Here is a 21853-nt window from a genome sequence, read left to right on the forward strand (position 1 = left end):
CAAAAGCATAGTATCTTTTGAGCACCTGTACCTAGCTAAGACTAAACAAAGCAAAGAAAAAGACCAGCATATAGATTAAGTATATGAATTAATCTTTGGTAATAACCAACATGCACAAATATTATACTACTTTCAATTTTCAATATGAAAATTTATCCCTTTTATGATATCCATATCTTGCTAATCAACGTACCCTATGGCTGCCGACTACTTTTTAAATAATGTAATATAGAAAGATTTGCAGAGAAGGATGATTGTTTTATAAATGCATCAAATTAAACTATTTTGTGCACAGTCTGTGTAAATACAATGAGGGCAATTACTTGTGCATTGAATTCACAATGACTTTTCTGGGTTTCTCCAAAACACGCATTTCTTTATTCCTTCTCATCTCTCATTTCTCTTCATATATATCGCCTTTCCTTTTTCTTTCATTCAAATGCATGTTATTCGTAATGTCCATCCGGATTATTCAAATTCAATAATATATATATATATATATATTACACGCCATTGGCATTCTCAAAGATTATTCTAACTTTATCCTTATATACTTCTTAGATAAAAACAGCATATATAGTTAAACACGGTTGCCGATTCTCCATTAAAATATACAAATAGTATTTTATTTCTTTCTTATTTTTTCGATTAGATTAATTTTTTCTTATAAATGAGCCTTCCTAATTACAACATTAACATCTTCAATCAAGTAAAAAAAAAGTTTAAAAGCGTGTTTTTTTATTAGAGACGATACTAGTTAAAAAAGACTTTATTTATTTATTTAAAGATATACGTAAAGAAACTATTCTATTTGATTGAATTTCACTTAATGTTCTTTTACATGAGTAAAAGAATAAAAAGCATGACACCAAGTTCTTTGTCCCCGCATTACGCGGCTCAATCTCCTTCAGGACGTAAACCTGACTTGGTAGCGAAGGAGGTGCTGGAATGGTGGCAAACCAACGGAAAGCACCCGTTCATCCAGCCCCACATCTCGTCGCCGAGTAATGTGGGTGCGAACTCGCCAGAGAACTTACCACTAGGTGATAAGGTCCAGCTCATTCGACTACCAGTAGCTTCACCGTCAGCCGTTAAAGAGTTCAGTCAGGTTAGCAGTGAAGAGCCAGCACATCTCACCACAGGTTAGACCTCCCTCCCCCCAGCATCATGATTCCACATTGGCGATGCGATGTACACAGTAGTCCTTCCAAAAATGAAAAGAGACCATGCCCCACGACTTCTCAGAATTAACTGAGCTGGCGAGTAACAACTTTCACTTTCCGATGCTTGTAGCATGGAAGAATCTCCCTGCAACGGTCGTAAGAGACGCCTCACTATGAAACCGGGACTGTTGTTGCTCAAGGAGAAAACAAACGACGCGCGTTGGAGGAGGTCTATATGTAACAGAAAATTTTTCATCTGCGGTTAAAGTTTAGGACTGCGCTTTTTGTCACTCTTAGATGTCTACGTCAGAGCAAACGTGATATAGCTATATATTCTTTTTATTGGGTTTGTGTGACTGTTCTACGGCAGAAGAGACAGCTAATAATATTTACTCAGAGTACTTATGAAGTCAACTTTGTAAGGTGAAGTAAAGTAAAGTAAAGAAGCAAAGAAGTAAAAAGAGTAATGAAGAGTTTAGCTTTGATCGGTGTAGCAATAACTCTCAAAGTGGAGTACAAGTCTCTATAACGGCGATTTGTAGGTTACTCTAAAGTGGTCTGTGCGTTTTTTGTTCAAGGCCACAAGAAAGAGTTTTCTTTTGCTTGTTCAAGTATACGAAATGAACCCAGCATTCACTGATAAATAAATACATACACGTTTTAAAACGATATCAACCGATAAGTAGAAAGTAGAAAAGAAAGCAAAAAGTATGCGTATACATTATCTGAATCTCCACACAACAGGTGGCGGAATGCCGAATTCCACGTTGAGTTTTATTGAAATGAGGTTATATCAATAGTTGAAAGTATCAAGATAATTCCACAAAAAGACCAAGCTATTTCCATAAGATGTTTTGGGTGTATTCTGGAGAGCTTAACAGACGTGCAAAGTAAAATCAAAGGCCAGCTATATATACATGTAAAGTTAATATCTTTAACAAAGAAAAAAAAATAAGATAATTGAGGTTCTGTTCACGATTCGGTCAGAAAAGAATCTGACTTCACATTCAGCTTACTTAAGACTGACATTAACTTGTTTATTAGCAGTTTTGCTTGGATTGGGAAAGATTATATTAATTCTACACGAAAATTGATTTGGTACTTTATTTCGATATACAGTGAAGGTTGGATTTGTGATGTTACTAATGAACAATTGAAGCAATTACTCTAATGAGATTTATACTTTACAAAGAGAGACAATTTGGTACCAATATCTCTCTTTATCAAGTCATAGTATATTTATCTCTCTCTAAGCTTGTTCTTTTTTCTGTGGTTTTAATTAATTAGTGTTTTAATATTAGAAAAAATGGCAAAGTTTTGAATTTGAATATTTAAAGATTTTTATTTTATTTTAAAAAGTAAATGATACTTGACTTTATTTGCAACATACATGCAGCTTTTATCAATGTAAGCCAATTTTTTATTTGATCTCTGGTTTTAACGTTTACGTAACTTCTGAAAACATAGCTTAATGGCTTGTGTCTCATAATATCTGCTTTTCTATTGAAAGAGAATATTCTATTTAAGTGAGAGCATCTTGACACAAGTAAGAAAAAAATAATTAATAAAGATATTCTAATAATATAGTTACAAAACATTCCATTGTATATGTGAGGTATATCATAATCCTATATTCATTTTCGATATTCATAGTTTATTATTGCACTTTTTCACATACCTTTTTATGGAATATATTCATTTCACCTGTAGTCCAAAGTGCATACGAGTAGTATTATGTGCATTTTATCCATAAGTTCTGGTCACTTCATTAACAATTTCAAATTTTTAAACGTCTCAAGCTTGGTCACACTCTTAAAAATACGAAGATCCTACCTCTACATTAACCATAAATCTTAGAAAGGGCGTAGACTTTTTTAAAAGTCTGTCAAACTGTGTGTCAAAAACGTATGATTTCATTCATAGGATATATTAGTGCCTTTGATCTTCACAATAAAATAAAAAGGAGCTTTTACAATCTTAAACGTAGGATTAAATAGATAAAATACTAATTGAAATACGATAAACATTTAATACAAGATGCATATCTACTTGCTATAACTTGGTAATATTAAATGATTAAGCATACTCTAAACAATACTTCTTGCAAGCATATACAGATGTTGGTCTATACGGTTATAAGTGGTTCTTCAACTCTCCAACATTTCCTAGTTAATAAAATTGTCACACTTTGTTTGGGTGTTTTCGTCTTTCGTCCGTCCCAAACATACTACCCCTTGATTTCCTCTTCTCACCTCACTTTTACAAGAATCTCACAGCACTTTCCTTATTTTCACTTTTCTCATTGTACAGTTCAAGAATTCTACAATATCTTTATCATTCTCATACCACAATTCCAGGATTTTACGATACTTCTTATATTTTCTCTTACCACAGTTTTTCTCAAACTTACGCTCATCACGTCTTCCAATAATTTTAAAACTACATATATATTAAAGATAGAATCAAGCGTTATATATGACCAAATAAAAATGAATTTCTTTAAGGCGACTTGGTGTCTCTATTCTATCTACAAACTCTCTTTAAAGTATTTTTATTATCCTTTTATTGAAATCTTGCTTTCCATTTTTATAAAGTACGAATTTGTTTTAAGACCATGAATACGCGCACACTTAACAACTATCGCAGCTGTTAGTGCTAAGATATGAGTATAACTTTATATTTGACAATACACCATCAATTTTTCCTTCGGCAACAACAAAGAAGAAGACAAAGTGTATATAATAAATGGTATGTCAATATAGATATGCGACATTACAAGAGGTCAATAGAAACTACTAGTATGATTTTAATGACCTGATGTAGAATGTTTGTAATATAGTACTTGTCTTCAAATCTACATTAGCGAAGTTGAAAATAAAGAGTAAGTTGACCAAAGGTGATAGAGAAAAGGGGTTTTCTTCTGCTTCGCTATATACAGTTTGACTGCCAAGGTTTTTTGCATTCTAGTCAGACCTCTCAATAGATTGGGAGAATCAGGGGAGTACGTTTCTCAATATCTCAAGTGAGAATTATTCATATTAATATTAAGCCAAAACGGGTGCACATTATTTGATAAAAGAAATGCTTAATTAATTAATATATGTATATATGTATGTATACACTCATAAATAGCTTATTGTTTAAATAATATTTTGTTTTTCTTTAGGTGCAAAGGACGAAAAATAGTTTATGGTTTTTAAGCAGAATATATATATATATAGCCAGAGTAAAGCTAAAACGTTTACTATATGACAAATGAACTATTTATTTTTACTTTTTATTTATTTTCTATTATTTCTTATTTGTTAAAAGTCAATAAAGGTGAAAACCATAAAGTTCCAATATATATTATTATGCTTTTATCGGGCCAATTATAAGAATAATAGAGACATTTAACCCCCAAAACAAATAGGGGGATATATATCTGTCATATTTAGACTATTTGATCATATGTAAAATAATCTAGAATCCCACAAGGTGCACTTGCTATATACATATATAAAGAAGTACAACTAATAGATTAAAATCTGAAATATCACAAGTCGTAAGTTCATTACTAGAATTTAGTATTTAGTGGGGGGTTTTTTTTTTTAAAAAAAAAAGGGCAAATTTTCATGTCTATTAGAAATATATATATTCTTTATGCAAATGTTTGAGATGGCAACACGAGTACCCTCAGTGCACTTGAGAAATAAAAATTGAATTTAGATTATTGACAGCCAACATTACAGTATCTTGTAGGTATAATTGACATCTTTGTGTTTCTTTCTATTTGACCCACTATACCTGCAAACCAATAAATAAATAAAATATATTTTTCTTGTTTGAGATGAGATTTAAATTCCATATATAAAACTACTATTACTATCACCATAATTATTAGTAAATTGTTCAAGGGGTTTATAATCTTAGCTTCCCTGGTAATTATCTCAAAGTTCATTTCTTCCTCTTCTTTGTATAATTATTATTATTATTGTTATTTCCCACATCTTACAAGCTTTGGCTGGAACTCAAACCAGTCAAAAAATCAACAATATATATAATAATAAAATAAAATAGCATATGTTACACTGCGAGGTTATTAAATAAATATTTTATTTTATTTTATTATTTTTAATGTCATGTATTGCAGAGTACAAAACTTTTCTTCAAAAGAAAAAAAGAACAAGTTGGGACATATACATAATTGCTACCTTTTTGTATTTAAAAAGTACCAAGGTCTCCAAGAGAAACCTATTATTTTTTTTATGTATATATAAATAAATAATATTCTAATAAATGGGCTGACATTTGAATGGAAGAAAGAAGGAAAGAAAGAGAGAAAACTATAAATGTATGTAAAAAGTATAAATATATTCTCAACATTTGAAACACAATGCGCAGTTCAAATCGTTATGAATGTGATTTCAGCTCATTAGACTTTAAACATCACTCTAATCCTTGATATTTTCAAGAAAACCTTGGGTTATTTGTATTCATGAAGGCTATATGCTCTCTTAATAGAATATATAGAGTATATAAAGTATAGATATATACAGCAAATGGCAATACAGCTCTTATGTATTAGAAATACAAAATACACATTGAAGTACAGTAAACGTAGAATGAAATAGACAAAAAAAGGAAAAAAAAAAAGAAATAGAGTAATTCCGCCAAACTGGAAATCTGAAGCAAATTGATCGAAACTTATCTTGTCGTTCACCACCAGAGGGTTTTCTTTTCTTTTCATTTTGCTTCTTTTTTTTTAATAAAAAAAATGATTCGGATACTGGTTTTTGAAGCAATATATCACGTGAGCAAGCCAAAATACAAATAAAAAAAAAGACTCCAGTTCTTTTACTATATTTTCAAAAAGGCTGTACACACACACTCTCTCTCTCATACACACACACAAAGGACATTCAATGACCGCTGACAAAGAAACCTACATTTATATATATATATAATATCTCATTGAGTCTCGATCATTAAAAACCAACCGCTACACCGGTTTATTACTGAATATCCCTATACTTATTATTGCTATGCCTACACTTATGCCTACATTAGATATATTCACGTATGTATGTATGAGTGTGTGTCATGTCTCTTAAAATGAAATGAAATTAAATGAAATTAAATTTCCTTAGTTTGTGTTTGTATTCTTGATGGTTGTAAAAAGACGCACAAATATACAAAATAAGATCCAATTCTTTTTCTTAGCATCTTTACTTGTTAGACTAATGTAATGTGAATGCTGTTTTGAAAAGAGAAATGATAAGAAGAAGAGAACCCAGTAATGGTTAATGAAAAATACAGGGATCTTTCTTTTCTTTACAATAATAATAATAATAATAAAATAAAATGCAAATAAAATTATTGTATAGAAATTACACGCTAAAGTTCATAGAAATATGGAACCACGCCCCTTTGCCATTTTTAGGTAGGAGCCATAGCTGAATACCCCATTAGGTTTGTCCTGATGCCAACCAAAAATAATAATCAAATATATATATATATATATATAATAGTATTAATAAATCTGCTGCCTTTCTCACCTCTTTCCGTTTCCCTCTCTCTCACAACAGCAATAGCAACAGCACCACCACCACCACCACCAATAGCAACAACAAAACACGACAACAGCTTCTTTACACTCTTTTTCTAAACTATTGATCTTCTTCTTCTTTTACCAACTCACACTCTGAATAAACTTTTTTTTTTTGCTTTTCTTTATTTTATTATTGAGAGGAAAGAAAGAAATATATATTGATAGAGAGAGAGAGAGGAGAGAAAATAAAGAAAAAATATTTCAACAACAACAAGAGCAAGAACAACACGACCAACAAGAATACGAGCAACAAAAATTGAAGAATAAATAAAATAAAATAAAATATAGGCCCAAACTGCATGCACTCAAAGAATCACTGCACCAACCTAAAGTAAAATCGAAATCGAAATCGAAGTCATCATCATCATGGACACCTTGACCACAACTACCTTTTCCTCACCTATACCTATTCGGCACCCAGCAGTAATTATTCACCTCGTATTTATAACCCTCAGTTTTCTCGGTTGCTACCCCATTGCACTCATTCAAGGCACGCGTTGCCACCCCAACCGGCACTTTGTCGCGATTGGACTTGGGACGATCTTTGCACTGATCGGATCGATTGCCGGTCTTTGGATGCCTTCGACTTCATCGGGATCGCTAGTGCCGATACTTGTGGCCATAGTTGGAGGACTATTAATGGTCCTAGTGTTGATGCAAATTGTCGTCGGTCTTAATATGACCCGACGCAGTCTCGAACTCCATCGACTACCGCCATATTCGCACACGTCCTGGCTACCAACACAAACACCCACACGTTGGTGCGCAACAAATTTACCAGAATATACACACCTTATTATCGGCTGGTCTGTATTGATCGTAGCATCAATCTATCTGATCTTGACTGTAGTGCTGTTCACCGAAAGCTGTGCCGGATTCCCGTACCGCCAGTGCTTCTTGCCACTAGTGATGGGTGGTGGCCTATTGGGATATGGAACAATGGCTCTCCTGCACCTCGTCGGCGTCTTGTCTCTTCCACGCACTTCTACACCCGAGTACTATGAAGGTCTTTTGATCACCCTTTGGGGACTTTTCAATCTCTTCATGGCAGGTGTGTGTTTATATTTTTCTATTATTTCTGTTATTATTAGTTGTAGTATTTTATTACAAGCCAAAACAAAACAGACCAATATTTTATCTTTATTTGTATATGTTTGTTTGTTTGTTTGCTTTTTGTGCTTTTGTGCCTTTGTGTTTGTTCTTGTGCTTATTTGTTTGTTTGTTTGTTTGAATAGACACACCTCTTTTAGGTTCAAATTGGTTGGCCGGAAATCTTGGTTTATTGTGGTTTACAGGTGGATTGTTCTCAATAACTATCAGTATACAAACATGGATGCCTGCAATGCGAGAGAGGAATATTATGAATTCTGTTATAGTCTGTCTGACCGGACGAGGTAACCCAAAAGAATAATATTGATACCAGTAACAAGCATATTAATCTATCAATCTTTATTTCTTCTTTCTTATTCTCAAAAGCTATCATGGGAAGTTTGACAATGGAAGCATATTCTACCCAAGTTCAGGTTGCACTAGGCTATGTTTGTATTGTGGGATCAGTCGGACGTGCATTACAGGTCACATTCCGTAAATCACCATCCGACAACCTTCCGCGTCTACTGCCGTGTGCTTCGGGAGAACTAGAAGACGAAGACCTCGATAGCCAACCCGACGCTTACTCTGCTACCCAACCCTGCCGCCACAAATCAGTATTCGCCTCGATAACCATAGTGTGTGGAATGCTGTCTTGTTTCATGGCAATGGCAGCAGGAATTCTATTGATGGGGGCCACCCCTGGCTGGATACAGCACGTGTCATCAATTGTCAGCGATCCGTCAACCTATGTAAACCTTTTGTTTGCAGCCACATTTTTGTGGGCCACATATATTCTGGCAATGTTAACGGTCTACAAGACCACACGAATGATGCCACAGTACGAGTGTATTGGATTAGATGACGTAAGCCATGGACATGTCCAGTCAAAGTGGACAGCAGCCCTTTCGTCTGTAGCAGTAGCAGTGTCATTATCCGCCACAGGAGGAGTAGGAGGAGGAGGTGCTGGTATTGGTACTGGTACTGGTACTGGTACTGGTACTGGTGGCAGTTCTAATAATGGAAACCAGAGTCCAGATGAAATGACGCGCGCAGAAATTGAGCAAAGCAAGCTGTATGAAGAACGCCGGGATGTTCGGAGGAGTCGGTCCCTACCTTTGCGTGCATCTCGCTCATGGTCTGTCCGTCCGGAGGAAGCCGAACCTCCCCTTCGACCATCTCAGTACAGAGCCAAACGCCGATCGCTTCTCATCCAATCACCTCCACCACAGCCACAGCTACCATCACAACCACAACTACAATCGCAAGTACAATCGCACGCAGACAATCCGACTACACGTTCTCGATCGTCATCAGCATTTGGTGTGGGGGGAGTACTGTCGGACAATTTATTTGAGCTCACAAAAGATCTCCACATTCGTCCCTCATCATGGCACAACAACAACACTATTAATATGACCCCAGGGTCCTCTGTCGTGTCCGTTGGGTCAAATAGCGGATCCTCTATTTCGTTTGACACTCCGACTCATTCTACGCCCGACTCAAAGCGTACAGTGATATTTTCACTTGAAGATTCGCCCGACACAGCCGAGACTGTGGACTATAAGAGCATTCGCAAGACCGAAAGTGGCAAACGAAAAGACCGGCAGAAAGGGAAACGGCGGCGAACTCCAGATACTCAGGGACATGATGGCGATGCGAGTAATAGCTGCTGCAGCTCATCCGAAGAAAGAAGCGTAGCAAAGTATTATTCCAGCGAACGAAACAGTAGCGACAGTCATGTACCCTGAGCAACGACACTTGTATTCTTGTTTATTACTATTACTATTACTATTACTATTACTATTATTATTATACATGTATATTTTCTCTCTTCTTTCTTCTTTACTTACATACCTCTTCCATTATCACCGCAGTAACTACGACAATGACGATATCCAACAACAACAAAAAATAACAATAACTTTTATATATACGTATATATCAAATATACCTCTTTTTCTTTCTTTTTCTCTTTCTTTCTTCGTTTTGCTTGCTTGCTTGTTTCATGACTTCATTTTTTGTGCCTTTCATTTCTTATCTATTTATTTATTTATTTATTTTTTTGCCCATAAAACAAAAATGTCAATAAAATCCCATTTTGATATATAGAGAAATGTCAGAAATTAACTTGATTTTTCTAATTTAGATTATAAAAGAGGATTGAAAATTTAGGTATTTTTTTTTTTTGCTCTTTATATCTAAAATGTAAATTACATATACATAAATACAAATAAATATATATATAAACCAACGACAATGATAACAACAAGAAAGGGTACACGTGGTTGTTCAAGTGCTTATTTATTTTTGAGATTTAAGCATAGGTGCGTAGATGGTCTGGATCAACTTTCTATTCACAAACCCCTTTAATACCCTTGGCTTTGTATTATTATGATTTTAATAATTTTTTTATCATTTATTTATTTATTTTCTTATTGATAGTACTAGTACTATTAATACATACATACAGATATATATATATATATATATATATTGTTATCTGATGCTAAGAAATAGAGAATTTAGAGTATTCAATACAGGAGAAGGAATACCAAATAGCTTATAAAATAAAATTAAGGGAGAATTATCAAAGCCACTGCTTTTGCACGTTTTGTAAGTAGTAGTCTAAAATATGATTTTATATATGTAATATGCATGAATAAATGTATTGGTGTACTAAACACACCAAACCACCAACCAACTCAAACACCCACACAGCTACACCTTATATGAAATATTCCGAGACACATGGCGCACGAATTGTACTATATTATCTACAAAGAGTACCAAGATCGATATATTGATACATAAATAAATGGATAGGTGGGTAGACGAACGGGGTAGTCAAAAAATGCAAATAAGATAAAAAGCGAATGGTAAAAGAAGGGGAAATACATATGTATAAAATACATATTCTCAGGGATTCTCAAAAAGAAAAAGAAAAAGCTAGGTAATTTACAAAACAAGAATAAGAATTAGAGATGTGAAATATATGCGTTAATACATATTTCTTGTCATAAATATATTTTATCTATTTTCTGTTGCTATTTTCAAGGGAAAGGAGTTTTGGTATATCTTTGTGATATTTCTCTATTGCGTCAATTGTCTGTAAAATGTTGTATATCAAAATAAAGAGCTTTTTTTTTATTATTATTATTAAAAGAGAAGAAAAAATTGGTGAAGATGTACAGGTTTATATGTCGTGTTGTGCTTTGTGCTTTGTGGTGATGTATTGAGTTGAATTGTGTATGTATATATTTCAAATAAATATAAGTTTAATGATGTCTAGTTAACGATCTCCTGGTAAAGAAGTTCTATAATTGAACCCAGTAAATAAATATTCATTTGTTGTGAGCAGAGAAAATAAGATAAAATAGCACAGATAACTATCTCTCTATATCATTTATTTAATTTCCACCTACGTTTTAATTGCTCTTTGGTCAATTGATCCTTGTACTTGTCAAAGTCAAAAAAGCTTTCATTGATTGGAGGGGCATCAGGCTAAGGGAATAATAATAAAGTAGCACATATTAATAAAATGAGCTTAAGCAACATTAATTCTATCTCTTTTCGAATATACTACACTATACAATATATCTATATAATTTAAAAAAAAAATAGGAGGAGAGTCTTTGCGTATATGTATATGTCTTGTGAGTTTCCTTTTTACTTACTTCATCGTTAGGGTCATGATACTGTTTGTTTAAAGATATATAGATAGATAGATAGATAAATAGATAAAGAGGAGTAAGTAATAATACGACATGATTTGGTATAGTATAATATAGTATAATATAATTGTCGATCGATCAAAAGCAATTGAAAGTTATTAGTGTCATCAAATATAAAAAAAATGGAAACTCACTGGTTCAAGATAGGGATGTTCAAGTGCTTCTGCTACTGTGATTCGTTTTTCTGGATTAAAGGTAAGTAACTTTTCTAGTAAATCAACGGCTGCAAAAAAAATAGGGAAAAATAGGGAAAATATAATATCACAAAAAAAAGAAGGATGGTTAGTTTATGTGTTTTTGTGTTTTTGTGTATATGTGTTTTTGTATTTCTTGTTTTTTTTTATCAGGAGAAATGCCAGGAAATGGTTAGTAGATTGTCGATCACTAGAGCAAGAAGTTACATTTGTTTGATGCATGTTTTCCTAATTGTCTAACCAGTAAAATAAAGATATCCCATGTAACTTTACCCATTGGACTCGCAGTGGGAAATAACCGTGAAAATGGGATCCGTCTCTTGAAAGGCAAAGATCGAATATAGTCTCTTGCCTACCCAAAGAAATATTTTAGAAAGAGAGGCAAATGATGGTCATTCAAGTCAATTGTTTTGTTGCTGTATATTACCCTTCTGCTTTTGATGCCATAAAAATCGTCCATTGTGGGTGTACCGAGTACATCAAGAATTAAGGTAAGTTGATGGTGGTAATCTCTTCCAGGAAATAATGGTTTTCCACTCATCAACTCTGCCAGAATACACCCCACTGACCAGACATCAATGGCCTTTGTATATTCTTTAAAGGTCAACATGATCTCGGGTGCTCTATACCATCTGGTAGCCACATACTCTGTCATAAATCCACTATTCTCATCAGCAGAATTAGCAGAACGTGCCAGACCAAGATCACAAATCTATTCAGATAAATAAATAAAAAAAGAGAGGATTGTTAAACGTCAATTGGTAATATGTTTTGTATTCTTCCCTTCTCTTTGTTTAAACAATTCAATTCAATTCAATTCAATTCACTTTAATTACCTTTAGATCACAGTTGGCATTTAAAAGAAGATTACTTGGTTTAAGATCACGGTGAAGGATGTTTGCCGAATGCATTGCTTTCAGTGCGCGCAAAGTCTGATAAGTAAAATATTGACAATGGTCTTCGGACAACTCTTGAGTACGGATCACCCGGTGCATATCCGTTTCCATAAGCTCCTGGATTAGATAACTTGATAACACTTCGTTAGAATTCACGAACCCACACACACACATATACTCTTATTTTTTTTAATAATAAAAAATGCTAATTCACTATATACACATATATATGTGTGATTTACATAAATAAATACAAAATATCGCATTGTAAGATCCCCTTTTCCGTAGATCTCGTTTTCTCGTTTTCTATATACCTATGTCTCTTTGTTTTCATATTCTGCTACTCACACTTCAGTAAAATCCTCCAATGTAGCTGGTTTAACAATATCCAGTATAGACACAATCTGCAGATAGGGACAAATGGACATACACATACACATACACATACACATACACATACACATACACGTACACATCCATATATACAAATATAAATATAAATATATTGAGATAAAAACAAGGGGTTGGGGATGGTATTAGAGTAGTACATAAAATACATTTAAGCTTTTATTTTGCTCGAATGTACAATAAGCAAATAGGAATAGGAATAAGAAACTTACATTTTCATGTTGAAAGTACTTTAAAAGCTTAATTTCACGCAAGGTACGCAGACAGAACATAGCATGGTCAAAGGGTAGGATGCGCTTAATAGCCACCTTTCTCCCCGTGCTTTGCTGAATAGCAGAGCTAATAGTAGTATTGGATAGTTTAGAATGACTAAAGGGTTGATGGTGCTTGTATATACATATACATATACAAATACAAATATCAAGGGGTGGTGGTGGAGGAGGAAGGAGTGGGGGCTTGATTTGAAGGAGATGACTTACCAGACAACGCCATAAGCACCCTCACCAATCACATCCACAATCTTGTAATCATCGCCTGCATTAAAATTCTCTAGTCTTGCTGCCATTGATGGGTATAGATGACTGGAATATATATATATATATATATATATGTCTGTGTGTGTAATATACGTGCGTATAAATTTATGTAGAAAGAGAGAATAACGATTAATTCGGGGATACAAATAGACAACACATGTGCAGAGAATTTCTATTATGTACATATAAATATATTGTATTATAATATATTATATATTTATATATATTAATCTAATATTATATTATATTGTATTGTATTATACTTTATTGAATTATTTATATTGATGCAAGTGTGTGTAAGCGTGTGCGTGCAAGCGCAAGTGCAAGCGCAAGTGTAAGCGCAAGTGCAAGTACAAGTACAAGTACAAGTGTGTGTATTTCTGGTGGTGCACAGAGGATGGAGGTTCATTTGCCATATATGACTAGACCTTCATTTCAAACACAAAAATAGAGATCAAGGGAGAGGAGGGAGAGAGAGGGGAGCGGAGAGGGGAGAGACAGAAACAGACAGATTGAGACAGATTGAGATAGCCCGAGAGAGGCCGAGAGAGAGAGAGGGGGGCGGAGAATTGTGGTAGGTTTAAGACAAGTAAAGAGAGGGGGGGGGGGCATAAAATAGAGTGAAGAAAATATTAAAGATTTAAGCCAATCATCAGCCGAGATTTATTTACCAACTTCCCATTTAAGGAATAGTAGGTAAAAGTGCCAACTCCAAAGCACGACTAAAACAAATAAAGAAAGAAGTAACCCACAAAAAAAAAAGCCTATAAAAGTAGCCAATAAGCCATACCTCAGTCCAAGCATTTATAAAAAAGGAAACCATATTTTGGCTAGTTTTATTGCTCTTTCAAAAAAAAAATACAAAATTTAGTTGCCTTCCTTTATTTTTATTTTTCACTTACTCATTCGTTAATTCATCATGGATTCCTTCTCATCTTACCCACAACCTGCCGAAGCCCAGAAACCGTTTCCAGGACACCAGACCCAGTTCCAGGATGTACCTTCACACCCTTTCTTTGACGTTGTTCAGGAACAAAGTCAGCAAATGGTCTCCAAGGCAGGAGACCCTCAAGTTGATTTTGACCTCCAGCCTGGTACACCAGTTCCTGCTCCAACCACAACTGCTCCTCTTTCAGGATTTTACTCTAGCTCTGGATTTGATATGATCGGTATTCTGTCTCGTCTAGTCAACCGGTAATATATTATCCTATTTTTTTTAATTATATATATATATATTTACATATCTATCTTTATATCTTCTTTTCTTTTAGTCCAAACCCACAAATTAATGTTGGTCCTATCGACATGTCTTGCTCTTTTCTGGTCACAGATGCCCGTCAGTACGACCATCCTATTGTCTATTGCTCCCCCACATTCGAACATTTGACTGGCTACAAGGGCTCTGAAATTCTTGGCCGCAACTGCCGGTTCCTTCAAGCACCAGATGGTCGAGTGACAAGTGGTTCCCGCAGACAGCACACAGACAATCAGGCCGTATACCATCTCAAAGCCCAGATGCTTCAAAGTAATGAACATCAAGCCAGTATTATCAATTATCGCAAGGGTGGACAGGTCAGTTTCTTTTCTTTTTTCTTATTAAAAAAGAAAAGAAAGAAAAACACACACACAATTTATCAATAGAGGGAAAAAATCAAAACCAATCAATCAATCAATCAATCAATCAATCAATCATTGGATAATAGTAATACATACTAATACTCATTATCTTTTGCAACTCTTGGCTTTTTATTATTACAGGCATTTGTCAATTTGATTACAGTTATTCCAATCTGCAATGAATTTAATGAGGTCGCGTTCTTTGTTGGTCTCCAAGTTGACTTGGTAGAGCAACCCAATGCTATTCTTGAGAAGATGAAAGGTAAGAAACAAGGCCAATCAAATTAACTTGAATCTCTTTATTGCGATTATGTACTAATCCTGACTCTTGGTATTATTGTCTTAGATGGTACCTACCTTGTCAATTATCAACAGATGAACATGGTTCCATATATTCCTGGTGCAAGTAGGTTATAAAAAGAAACGAAATAGAATAGAGTATAATAAGAGATGAAGAAGAAACAGACGAAGAGTCAGGCATATATATGTATATTTACTGACTTTGTTTATCAGATACTGCATCTGAACCTGTTGATGACTATTTCCGAGAGATTCCTGCCGTTGCGTCGCCTGCATCTGAAGGTCTGAACAACCAAGAGATCTTGGACCTTGTTCAATGCTCTGGAGAGAATGAACAGCAGCTGCAACAAGAGTGGAACAAGTTATTGCTGGAACACTCTGAGGATTTCATTCACGTCTTGTCTCTCAAGGGCTTTTTCCTCTACTGCTCTCGCTCATCATCCGATCTTCTCGAGCACGACCCCGAAGAACTAGTTGGACACTCGCTTAGTTCTATTTGCCACCCTTCTGATATTGTGCCAGTGATGCGTGAGATCAAGGAGGCTGCGGGTAACAGCGACAAGGTTGTGAACCTGATCTACCGTGTCCGCCGCAAGTACTCTGGATACATGTGGATGGAGTGCCAGGGAAAGCTTCATGTGGACCAGAGCAAGGGTCGCAAATGTCTTATTCTGGCCGGTCGTGAGCGTCCTATGTACAGCCTTCCTCGCAAGGAACTGATGCAGTACGGTGGAGCTGGTGTGGGGTCTGAGTTCTGGGTCAAGGCCAGTCTGAGCGGTCTCTACCTCCATGTGTCAGGCACCAGTGAAGATGTGGTCGGCTACTCGTCGGATTTCCTTGTCGGCGCATCAATCTTCCGTTACGTTCTTGACAAAGAGGTTCACGAAATCACACGTGCGTTGGCTTCTGTCAAGAAAGGCGAGATTTGTAACCTCGAGCATACGATGCAGAACAACAAGGGACAGTACGTGTCTGTGGTCTCTACTTTCTACCCTGGAGACGGCTCTTCTGGAAACAAAGCTCCTGAATTTGCCCTGATTCAGATTCGAGCCAAAGATGCGGCGGTTCTTGCGGCTATCAAGTCTGCTGCAGATGATGTGGCCATGTCAGACATGACAGAAGAAGAAGTGGCCGAGAATATGTTCTCTGAACTCGAAACTGTCCGTGGTACCAGTTGGCAGTACGAACTCCATCAACTTGAGGTGGCCAATCAGAAATTGCGTGAACAACTTGAGAATTTGTCGAACCCGAAGCGCAGAAAGGTAATATACATTTATAGAATCTGTACACTACATTTTTTTTTCTTTGGTTTTTATCTAGTACACATTGAATTCCTTTGTACGCCATTCTTAATTTTAATTTTTAATTTTTTTTAAAAAAAAATAGCAAAAGAAGAAGAAGGCCTCTTCTGCACCAGATGTTCAAAAGATGTGCGCTCAGTGCCAGTCCAAGGATTCTCCAGAATGGCGCAAGGGGCCCAATGGACCAAAAGAACTCTGCAATGCATGTGGACTGCGCTACGCAAAGTCAATTTCTGCAAAAACCACTGCAATGGAAACATAATGCAAGGCTAAAAAAAGATAATAATAACTAATGCTAATGCTAATGCTAATAATAATAATAATTACACCAACAAAAAACAAAGGAGAGAGATACGAAAAAAAAAGATAGAGTTGCATATTCACTGACAATAAGTAACATGCACAAACCACTCTACAATCAACGAAACCTTTTATTCTCTATATATTCAACGCACATCTTCTTGGATCTTTACATCTTTATCTTTATTGCTGTTGTTGTTGTTATTATTATTATAGTTCTTATTATTTGCTCATATCGCAAAATATATATTCCTTATTCTACCTCTACCTCTCTCTATCTTTATATCTATATTTTGCTCACACTCACTCCACTCGCTCATACATACATACATACATACATACATACATACATACATACATACATACATACAATCAAATAAAAATAAAATAAAACAAAATAAAAGCTTTTATTTTCATATATAATTATCAGACTAAAGAATGAATTAATTAAAAAAAGAAATCAAGTGTCTCGTTTATTCCCTTGTCAAACATGACCTAAGGTTTTCTGCTTTTCAAAACCAAAAACCTAAATAAAAATAAGAAAAAGAAGTAGAGCCAAGAATCATTAGTTGTATCACATTAAACCAACCCACTCAAAAAAGTGTGGAAGATAACCGAAGATGAACACAGACTAAAAAAGAAAGAAAAAATGATACAAAGAGTTCACAGGCCTGAGATAGTCTATAATTTATCTTTCGTACCAAAATAGGTAGCTCAATAGCTTAATAGCTTTTTTTTTTTTAAAAAAAAAAAAGTATTGGCTAATCAATTATTGTTACCAAGAAAGAAAAGCTAGAAAAAATACAGGAAGAAAGAAGGGGGTGGATCAAAAATTATACTTCTTGTTCTACTTTTCCATTTTTCCCAATAAAGTAATATCAGGAAATATGAATATGTATATAAATTACGCCTTGGTCACTTTTGTCTTTTTTTTTTTGTTTTTTCTTAAACTGAGTTTATGGACAACCCTCGAGCTTGGACAGTTACACGCAATTTTACTTCACGCATTTAGCAAATATTTATGGAAATTATATGTAATAAATCAATAATAGATAAATAATAAATAAAAGAACCTTGTTAAATATGCTTGATACCAAAAGGAGTATCCTGCACCTAAATTACATACATTTATATATGTATATCAAGCCAACTAACCAATTATATTCATTTAATAATGAAGTTGACGGTCTAAAAGATGTCTAAACTGATAAATTAGCAGAAATTCAAATATAAGCTACAAGGTTGAATAATGACAATGGAAAATAATAATAATAAGGGTAGAAACCTGCCTATAATTCTTTCTTTTCATCTACTATGAATACTAGCTAAATTTATATTCAAGGCCAATGGTGTTAAAGAAAAACCCAAAAACAAATAGATTCAAAATAACTTTTTACCAAGACCACTTTCTATACTTTGACGCGCCAAAAATGTAGATACATTGGTTATATGCCTATAGTATTTTTAGTCTGGTAATTAAAGTACGTAATGAATATTGTTTCAATTATTATTATTATTATCATCTATCTCAATATGTATTACTAACACTCTGCTTTTGCTCAATATATTCTTGTGAGACAAGACAATGTGTTCTATGGACTTCTTTTTTGTTTGCTATTCTTTAGCGCACTTGAACCAATGTCAAGAAACTCAAAAGAACATTAGTGAACAATTCATCTGGTTGGACTTCCAGAGTGTATTCATTTAAGATATTTATAAAATATAAAATTAAGTAACAAATTCCGAGATTATTTAAGACTCATACATTTTGGCAGTAAGCTTTATCGTCTTTACAGGACCGAGGATAATCGCCTTTTCAGCAAATAATAGAGGGGCTCTTTAATAAAATATCCAAGAACTGCTGTAGATATAATCTTTTCTATAAAGTCATATCGCACGCCCTGAAAACATAGTCCAGTTTATTTCAAGTGTTTAAATTAATATTTGCTACTGCTGAATAAGTTAATAGGCCTACATTATCGTCGTATTTGATCCCTCTTTATATTTATTATCAAATAAATTTGTCTTTGTCTCATTCTTTAATACACAAATCTACCTTTGAAAAAGAAACAGCCTTGCAAACTCTTGTAAACCTTCATCTCATTCTACAAAGCTCCTTTCGTCATATTTACCTGTCTTATGGCAAGCATGTAAGGACGCAGAAACCTTCTCCTAAAGATATTATTCAGTACTAATTCTGGTCAGAGTCCAAACCATGTATGTAAAGACTGATGGCGGCAGAAATTCATAGCACATCTGACTAGCAAGTGATTAGAACAATTGATCTTACGGTAGCTGCTTATCATATTCACTCTATTTTATCGTACTTTTTGTTTATTTTCCTTTCCTTTTCATCCTATAGATTAATATATATATATATATATATTAAAGGTATTTAGGGATACTAGTATTTTCAGAAAAGAAAATTAAATATACTATGAGGGTACAGTTTAATAGATAAATAATTTAATGGTTGTTCATACTATTATTCAAATTGTATCATATATATATATATATATATACATGCATGTGTGTGTGTGTCTGTGTATGAACCACAATATCTACCAAGTTATTTATCCCTAAAGAAATTTATTACGAGAGAACGTTTCATTTATATGACTTTAAGAAAAACGGATCGTCAAATCAACACCTGGGACTTTACGACATCGTTTATAATGCTACATTAAAAGCGCCCCAAAGTGGTGGTGTTAGTTCTCTTTTGTTTGAGAAGCCTTTAAAGAGATACTAATATATGTTGTATTCTTCTTAGACTATATGACGTAGAATAGCATTTTTATGTTACTGCTTTATCCAAATGACCTGTTACCTGGCCTACCAAATAATAGTCTATATAGGACTTTGATAGTTTAAGGCATGTGTGAGGTAATAAGAGATCAGAAAAAAAAGCATTCTTGCTAGAGAGTAAATACCATACTTATCATGAGTATACTAGACTATTAAAATATAGCCTAATTAGTGAAATATATACATATTAGTACATATAATGGCTGGTACCTGTGATTAATTGGGGGGTATATCTCATTGATTTCCTTTGGGTACTTGATACAAGATGAGGCTTCTAGCAACGTACTCTTATAATAATATTTCAAAAGAGACAGCCTTAAGCCTCTAAGATCAATTCATGGTAACCAAAAAAGAAAGAAAGAATATCAGGAACTTGTTGGAATATTCATTCCAAAATCAGATATATAAATATGTATATCTTGTAATATTTGCTTTGTAAAAAAAATTGGTTTATATATGTATATGTGTGGGTGTGTATGTACATTCGAGGGATTTAAATAATAAAAGTATAAAGTATGTCTCTAGATATTATCAAAGAGAGTTTACAGCTAAATTTATGTAGTGCAAGATTGTCTCTTCGATACTGCCTCGATTTCTTTCTCTCCGTTAATTTGAGATTGCTCTCCTTCTCCTTCCAGATCTCCATCTTGTAGAATAATTCCGGCTATCTGTTGTATTGTGCCTTTCATTTTCTTGTAGTATCCGTTCAGATAGCTTGGCTCGGTGACTTCTACATCGTCTCCATAATCGATTTCATTTTCCATAGCTGTGGCTTGTGTTGCAGGATAATTGAAAAGCGAGGTTTGGGTGGTGTCCTTGATAGGAGGACTAGTGTGGTATTGACTGGCATCGATAGAATTGATAGCATTAGCAGGGTGGCGATAATCTTCCATTTTGTATATTGTGTGTTGTGTTGTGGATTAGTTTTTGGAAGCAAATGAGACAAGTTGATATTCCCCTCTTTTTATAGGGATCAAACAGTATCGACCTTTCTGAATCAAAGTCTAAAATAGGTCTTTATCGATACATCATCTTACCGTAGTAAAGAAGCTTCTTTTATCCAAAATAATAATCTTAAAAAGTCCGATGCTGCAATGACGATGTTCTCAAGAATATATATTCTTTATCGTAGTGTGTATGGTAGCCACTTTGAACTTCCGGTGTCTTCCTTTCACTGTGAAAAACTGCGAAAGACCAAAGATTGAGAGCAATCCTACCCTCGACATACAAAAAGAAAAAAAGGCTTCTTCCTCAGTTGGCAAAAGTAAACGATAAAAACGCAATTAGTTCATTGTAGCTGTTACAAAGAACCTTGATGCATGGTGTCTCAGAAATAATAATAATATAATCCGTTTTGTTTCAATTTTGCTTTTTTTTTTATTGTTATTGTTACTATTCGCTTGCTTTTAGTTATTTTGACAATTGACCTATGTAATTTTATTAATCAAGTGTCTAACTTGATTTTAATAGTTTTTTTTTTTTTCAAAAAAAAAAGCGTCTAATTTTATAGTAAGATCTTTTAAACAAAAGGTGTACTGAGTGTTAGACTAAATTTATGTCTTAAAATAAGTCTCAAACTCATATACGCCAAAGGGTGGTGTATATTTTGGGACAGTTATTAACCGGGCTTCGGACTAACAGTCACAATGAACTACATGTGCGGGAACTTCCTGCGTTCCTAACCTGTCCTCGAAGACGACTGCTTTTGCTGTGGGTACTCCAGTGTTTTCACTAATGTTCCTGGATTAAAGTCAGCCAATCAAAGTCTTTGTGGGTTTTCCATTGAGAAAGAACCGAAATTATTTTGTGTTGCACTACCACAGCATTGGAAGAAAGGAAGAAAGAAAAAACACCCCAGGTTGACAGTATCACTGACAGGCCGTTTCTGTCATCCCAATCAAAAATACAATACATCATAGA

General features: G+C 34.3%; 7 protein-coding genes across 7 annotated transcripts; 5 read left to right on the forward strand and 2 right to left on the reverse strand.

Annotated features, from left to right (window-relative positions):
- Nucleotides 1-862: 862 nt before the first annotated feature.
- On the forward strand, nucleotides 863-1340 carry PHYBLDRAFT_153303 (hypothetical protein; the record flags this gene model as incomplete). Its single annotated transcript, XM_018433109.1, has 2 exons — nucleotides 863-1142; nucleotides 1222-1340. The coding sequence occupies 2 exons, from the start codon at nucleotides 863-865 to the stop codon at nucleotides 1338-1340; spliced, it is 399 nt and encodes a 132-aa protein (XP_018283652.1).
- Nucleotides 1341-3235: 1895 nt separating this feature from the next.
- PHYBLDRAFT_70731 (hypothetical protein) lies at nucleotides 3236-4363 on the forward strand (the record flags this gene model as incomplete). Its single annotated transcript, XM_018442324.1, has 4 exons — nucleotides 3236-3756; nucleotides 4003-4044; nucleotides 4102-4185; nucleotides 4330-4363. The coding sequence occupies 4 exons, from the start codon at nucleotides 3236-3238 to the stop codon at nucleotides 4361-4363; spliced, it is 681 nt and encodes a 226-aa protein (XP_018283653.1).
- A 1556-nt stretch (nucleotides 4364-5919) lies between these two features.
- On the forward strand, nucleotides 5920-6810 carry PHYBLDRAFT_70732 (hypothetical protein; the record flags this gene model as incomplete). The annotated part of the gene is made up of 5 exons (XM_018442325.1): nucleotides 5920-5955; nucleotides 6122-6226; nucleotides 6293-6387; nucleotides 6530-6585; nucleotides 6674-6810. 5 exons carry the CDS (start codon nucleotides 5920-5922, stop codon nucleotides 6808-6810), a joined length of 429 nt encoding a protein of 142 aa, XP_018283654.1.
- A 309-nt stretch (nucleotides 6811-7119) lies between these two features.
- PHYBLDRAFT_70733 (hypothetical protein) lies at nucleotides 7120-9593 on the forward strand (the record flags this gene model as incomplete). The annotated part of the gene is made up of 3 exons (XM_018442326.1): nucleotides 7120-7804; nucleotides 7989-8147; nucleotides 8230-9593. The coding sequence occupies 3 exons, from the start codon at nucleotides 7120-7122 to the stop codon at nucleotides 9591-9593; spliced, it is 2208 nt and encodes a 735-aa protein (XP_018283655.1).
- Nucleotides 9594-11130: 1537 nt separating this feature from the next.
- PHYBLDRAFT_57884 (hypothetical protein) lies at nucleotides 11131-13639 on the reverse strand (the record flags this gene model as incomplete). The annotated part of the gene is made up of 10 exons (XM_018440260.1): nucleotides 11131-11159; nucleotides 11268-11346; nucleotides 11520-11540; nucleotides 11711-11799; nucleotides 12044-12122; nucleotides 12198-12482; nucleotides 12607-12796; nucleotides 13015-13070; nucleotides 13287-13413; nucleotides 13554-13639. 10 exons carry the CDS (start codon nucleotides 13637-13639, stop codon nucleotides 11131-11133), a joined length of 1041 nt encoding a protein of 346 aa, XP_018283656.1.
- Nucleotides 13640-14470: 831 nt separating this feature from the next.
- On the forward strand, nucleotides 14471-17506 carry MadA (GATA-type zinc finger transcription factor). Its single transcript, XM_018438889.1, has 6 exons — nucleotides 14471-14804; nucleotides 14882-15182; nucleotides 15369-15489; nucleotides 15574-15633; nucleotides 15741-16789; nucleotides 16914-17506. Exons 1-6 carry the CDS (start codon nucleotides 14530-14532, stop codon nucleotides 17088-17090), a joined length of 1983 nt encoding a protein of 660 aa, XP_018283657.1. The 5' UTR covers nucleotides 14471-14529; the 3' UTR covers nucleotides 17091-17506.
- Nucleotides 17507-20487: 2981 nt separating this feature from the next.
- On the reverse strand, nucleotides 20488-20826 carry PHYBLDRAFT_153307 (hypothetical protein; the record flags this gene model as incomplete). Its single annotated transcript, XM_018433110.1, has 1 exon — nucleotides 20488-20826. One exon carries the CDS (start codon nucleotides 20824-20826, stop codon nucleotides 20488-20490), a length of 339 nt encoding a protein of 112 aa, XP_018283658.1.
- Nucleotides 20827-21853: the final 1027 nt, after the last annotated feature.

The sequence above is a fragment of the Phycomyces blakesleeanus genome, assembly GCF_001638985.1.
Source record: "Phycomyces blakesleeanus NRRL 1555(-) unplaced genomic scaffold PHYBLscaffold_43, whole genome shotgun sequence".
NCBI classification, from domain to species: Eukaryota; Fungi; Mucoromycota; class Mucoromycetes; order Mucorales; family Phycomycetaceae; genus Phycomyces; species Phycomyces blakesleeanus.

What these genes read in the sequence shown, in the direction of transcription:
- MadA (XM_018438889.1), top strand. Translation starts at nt 14,530, where the DNA reads ATGGATTCCTTCTCATCTTACCCACAACCTGCCGAAGCCCAGAAACCG. An exon ending in ATTATCGCAAGGGTGGACAG is followed by an intron (nt 15,183 to 15,368) that starts GTCAGTTTCTTT and finishes TTATTATTACAG; the next exon opens with GCATTTGTCAATTTGATTAC. An exon ending in TATTCTTGAGAAGATGAAAG is followed by an intron (nt 15,490 to 15,573) that starts GTAAGAAACAAG and finishes TTATTGTCTTAG; the next exon opens with ATGGTACCTACCTTGTCAAT.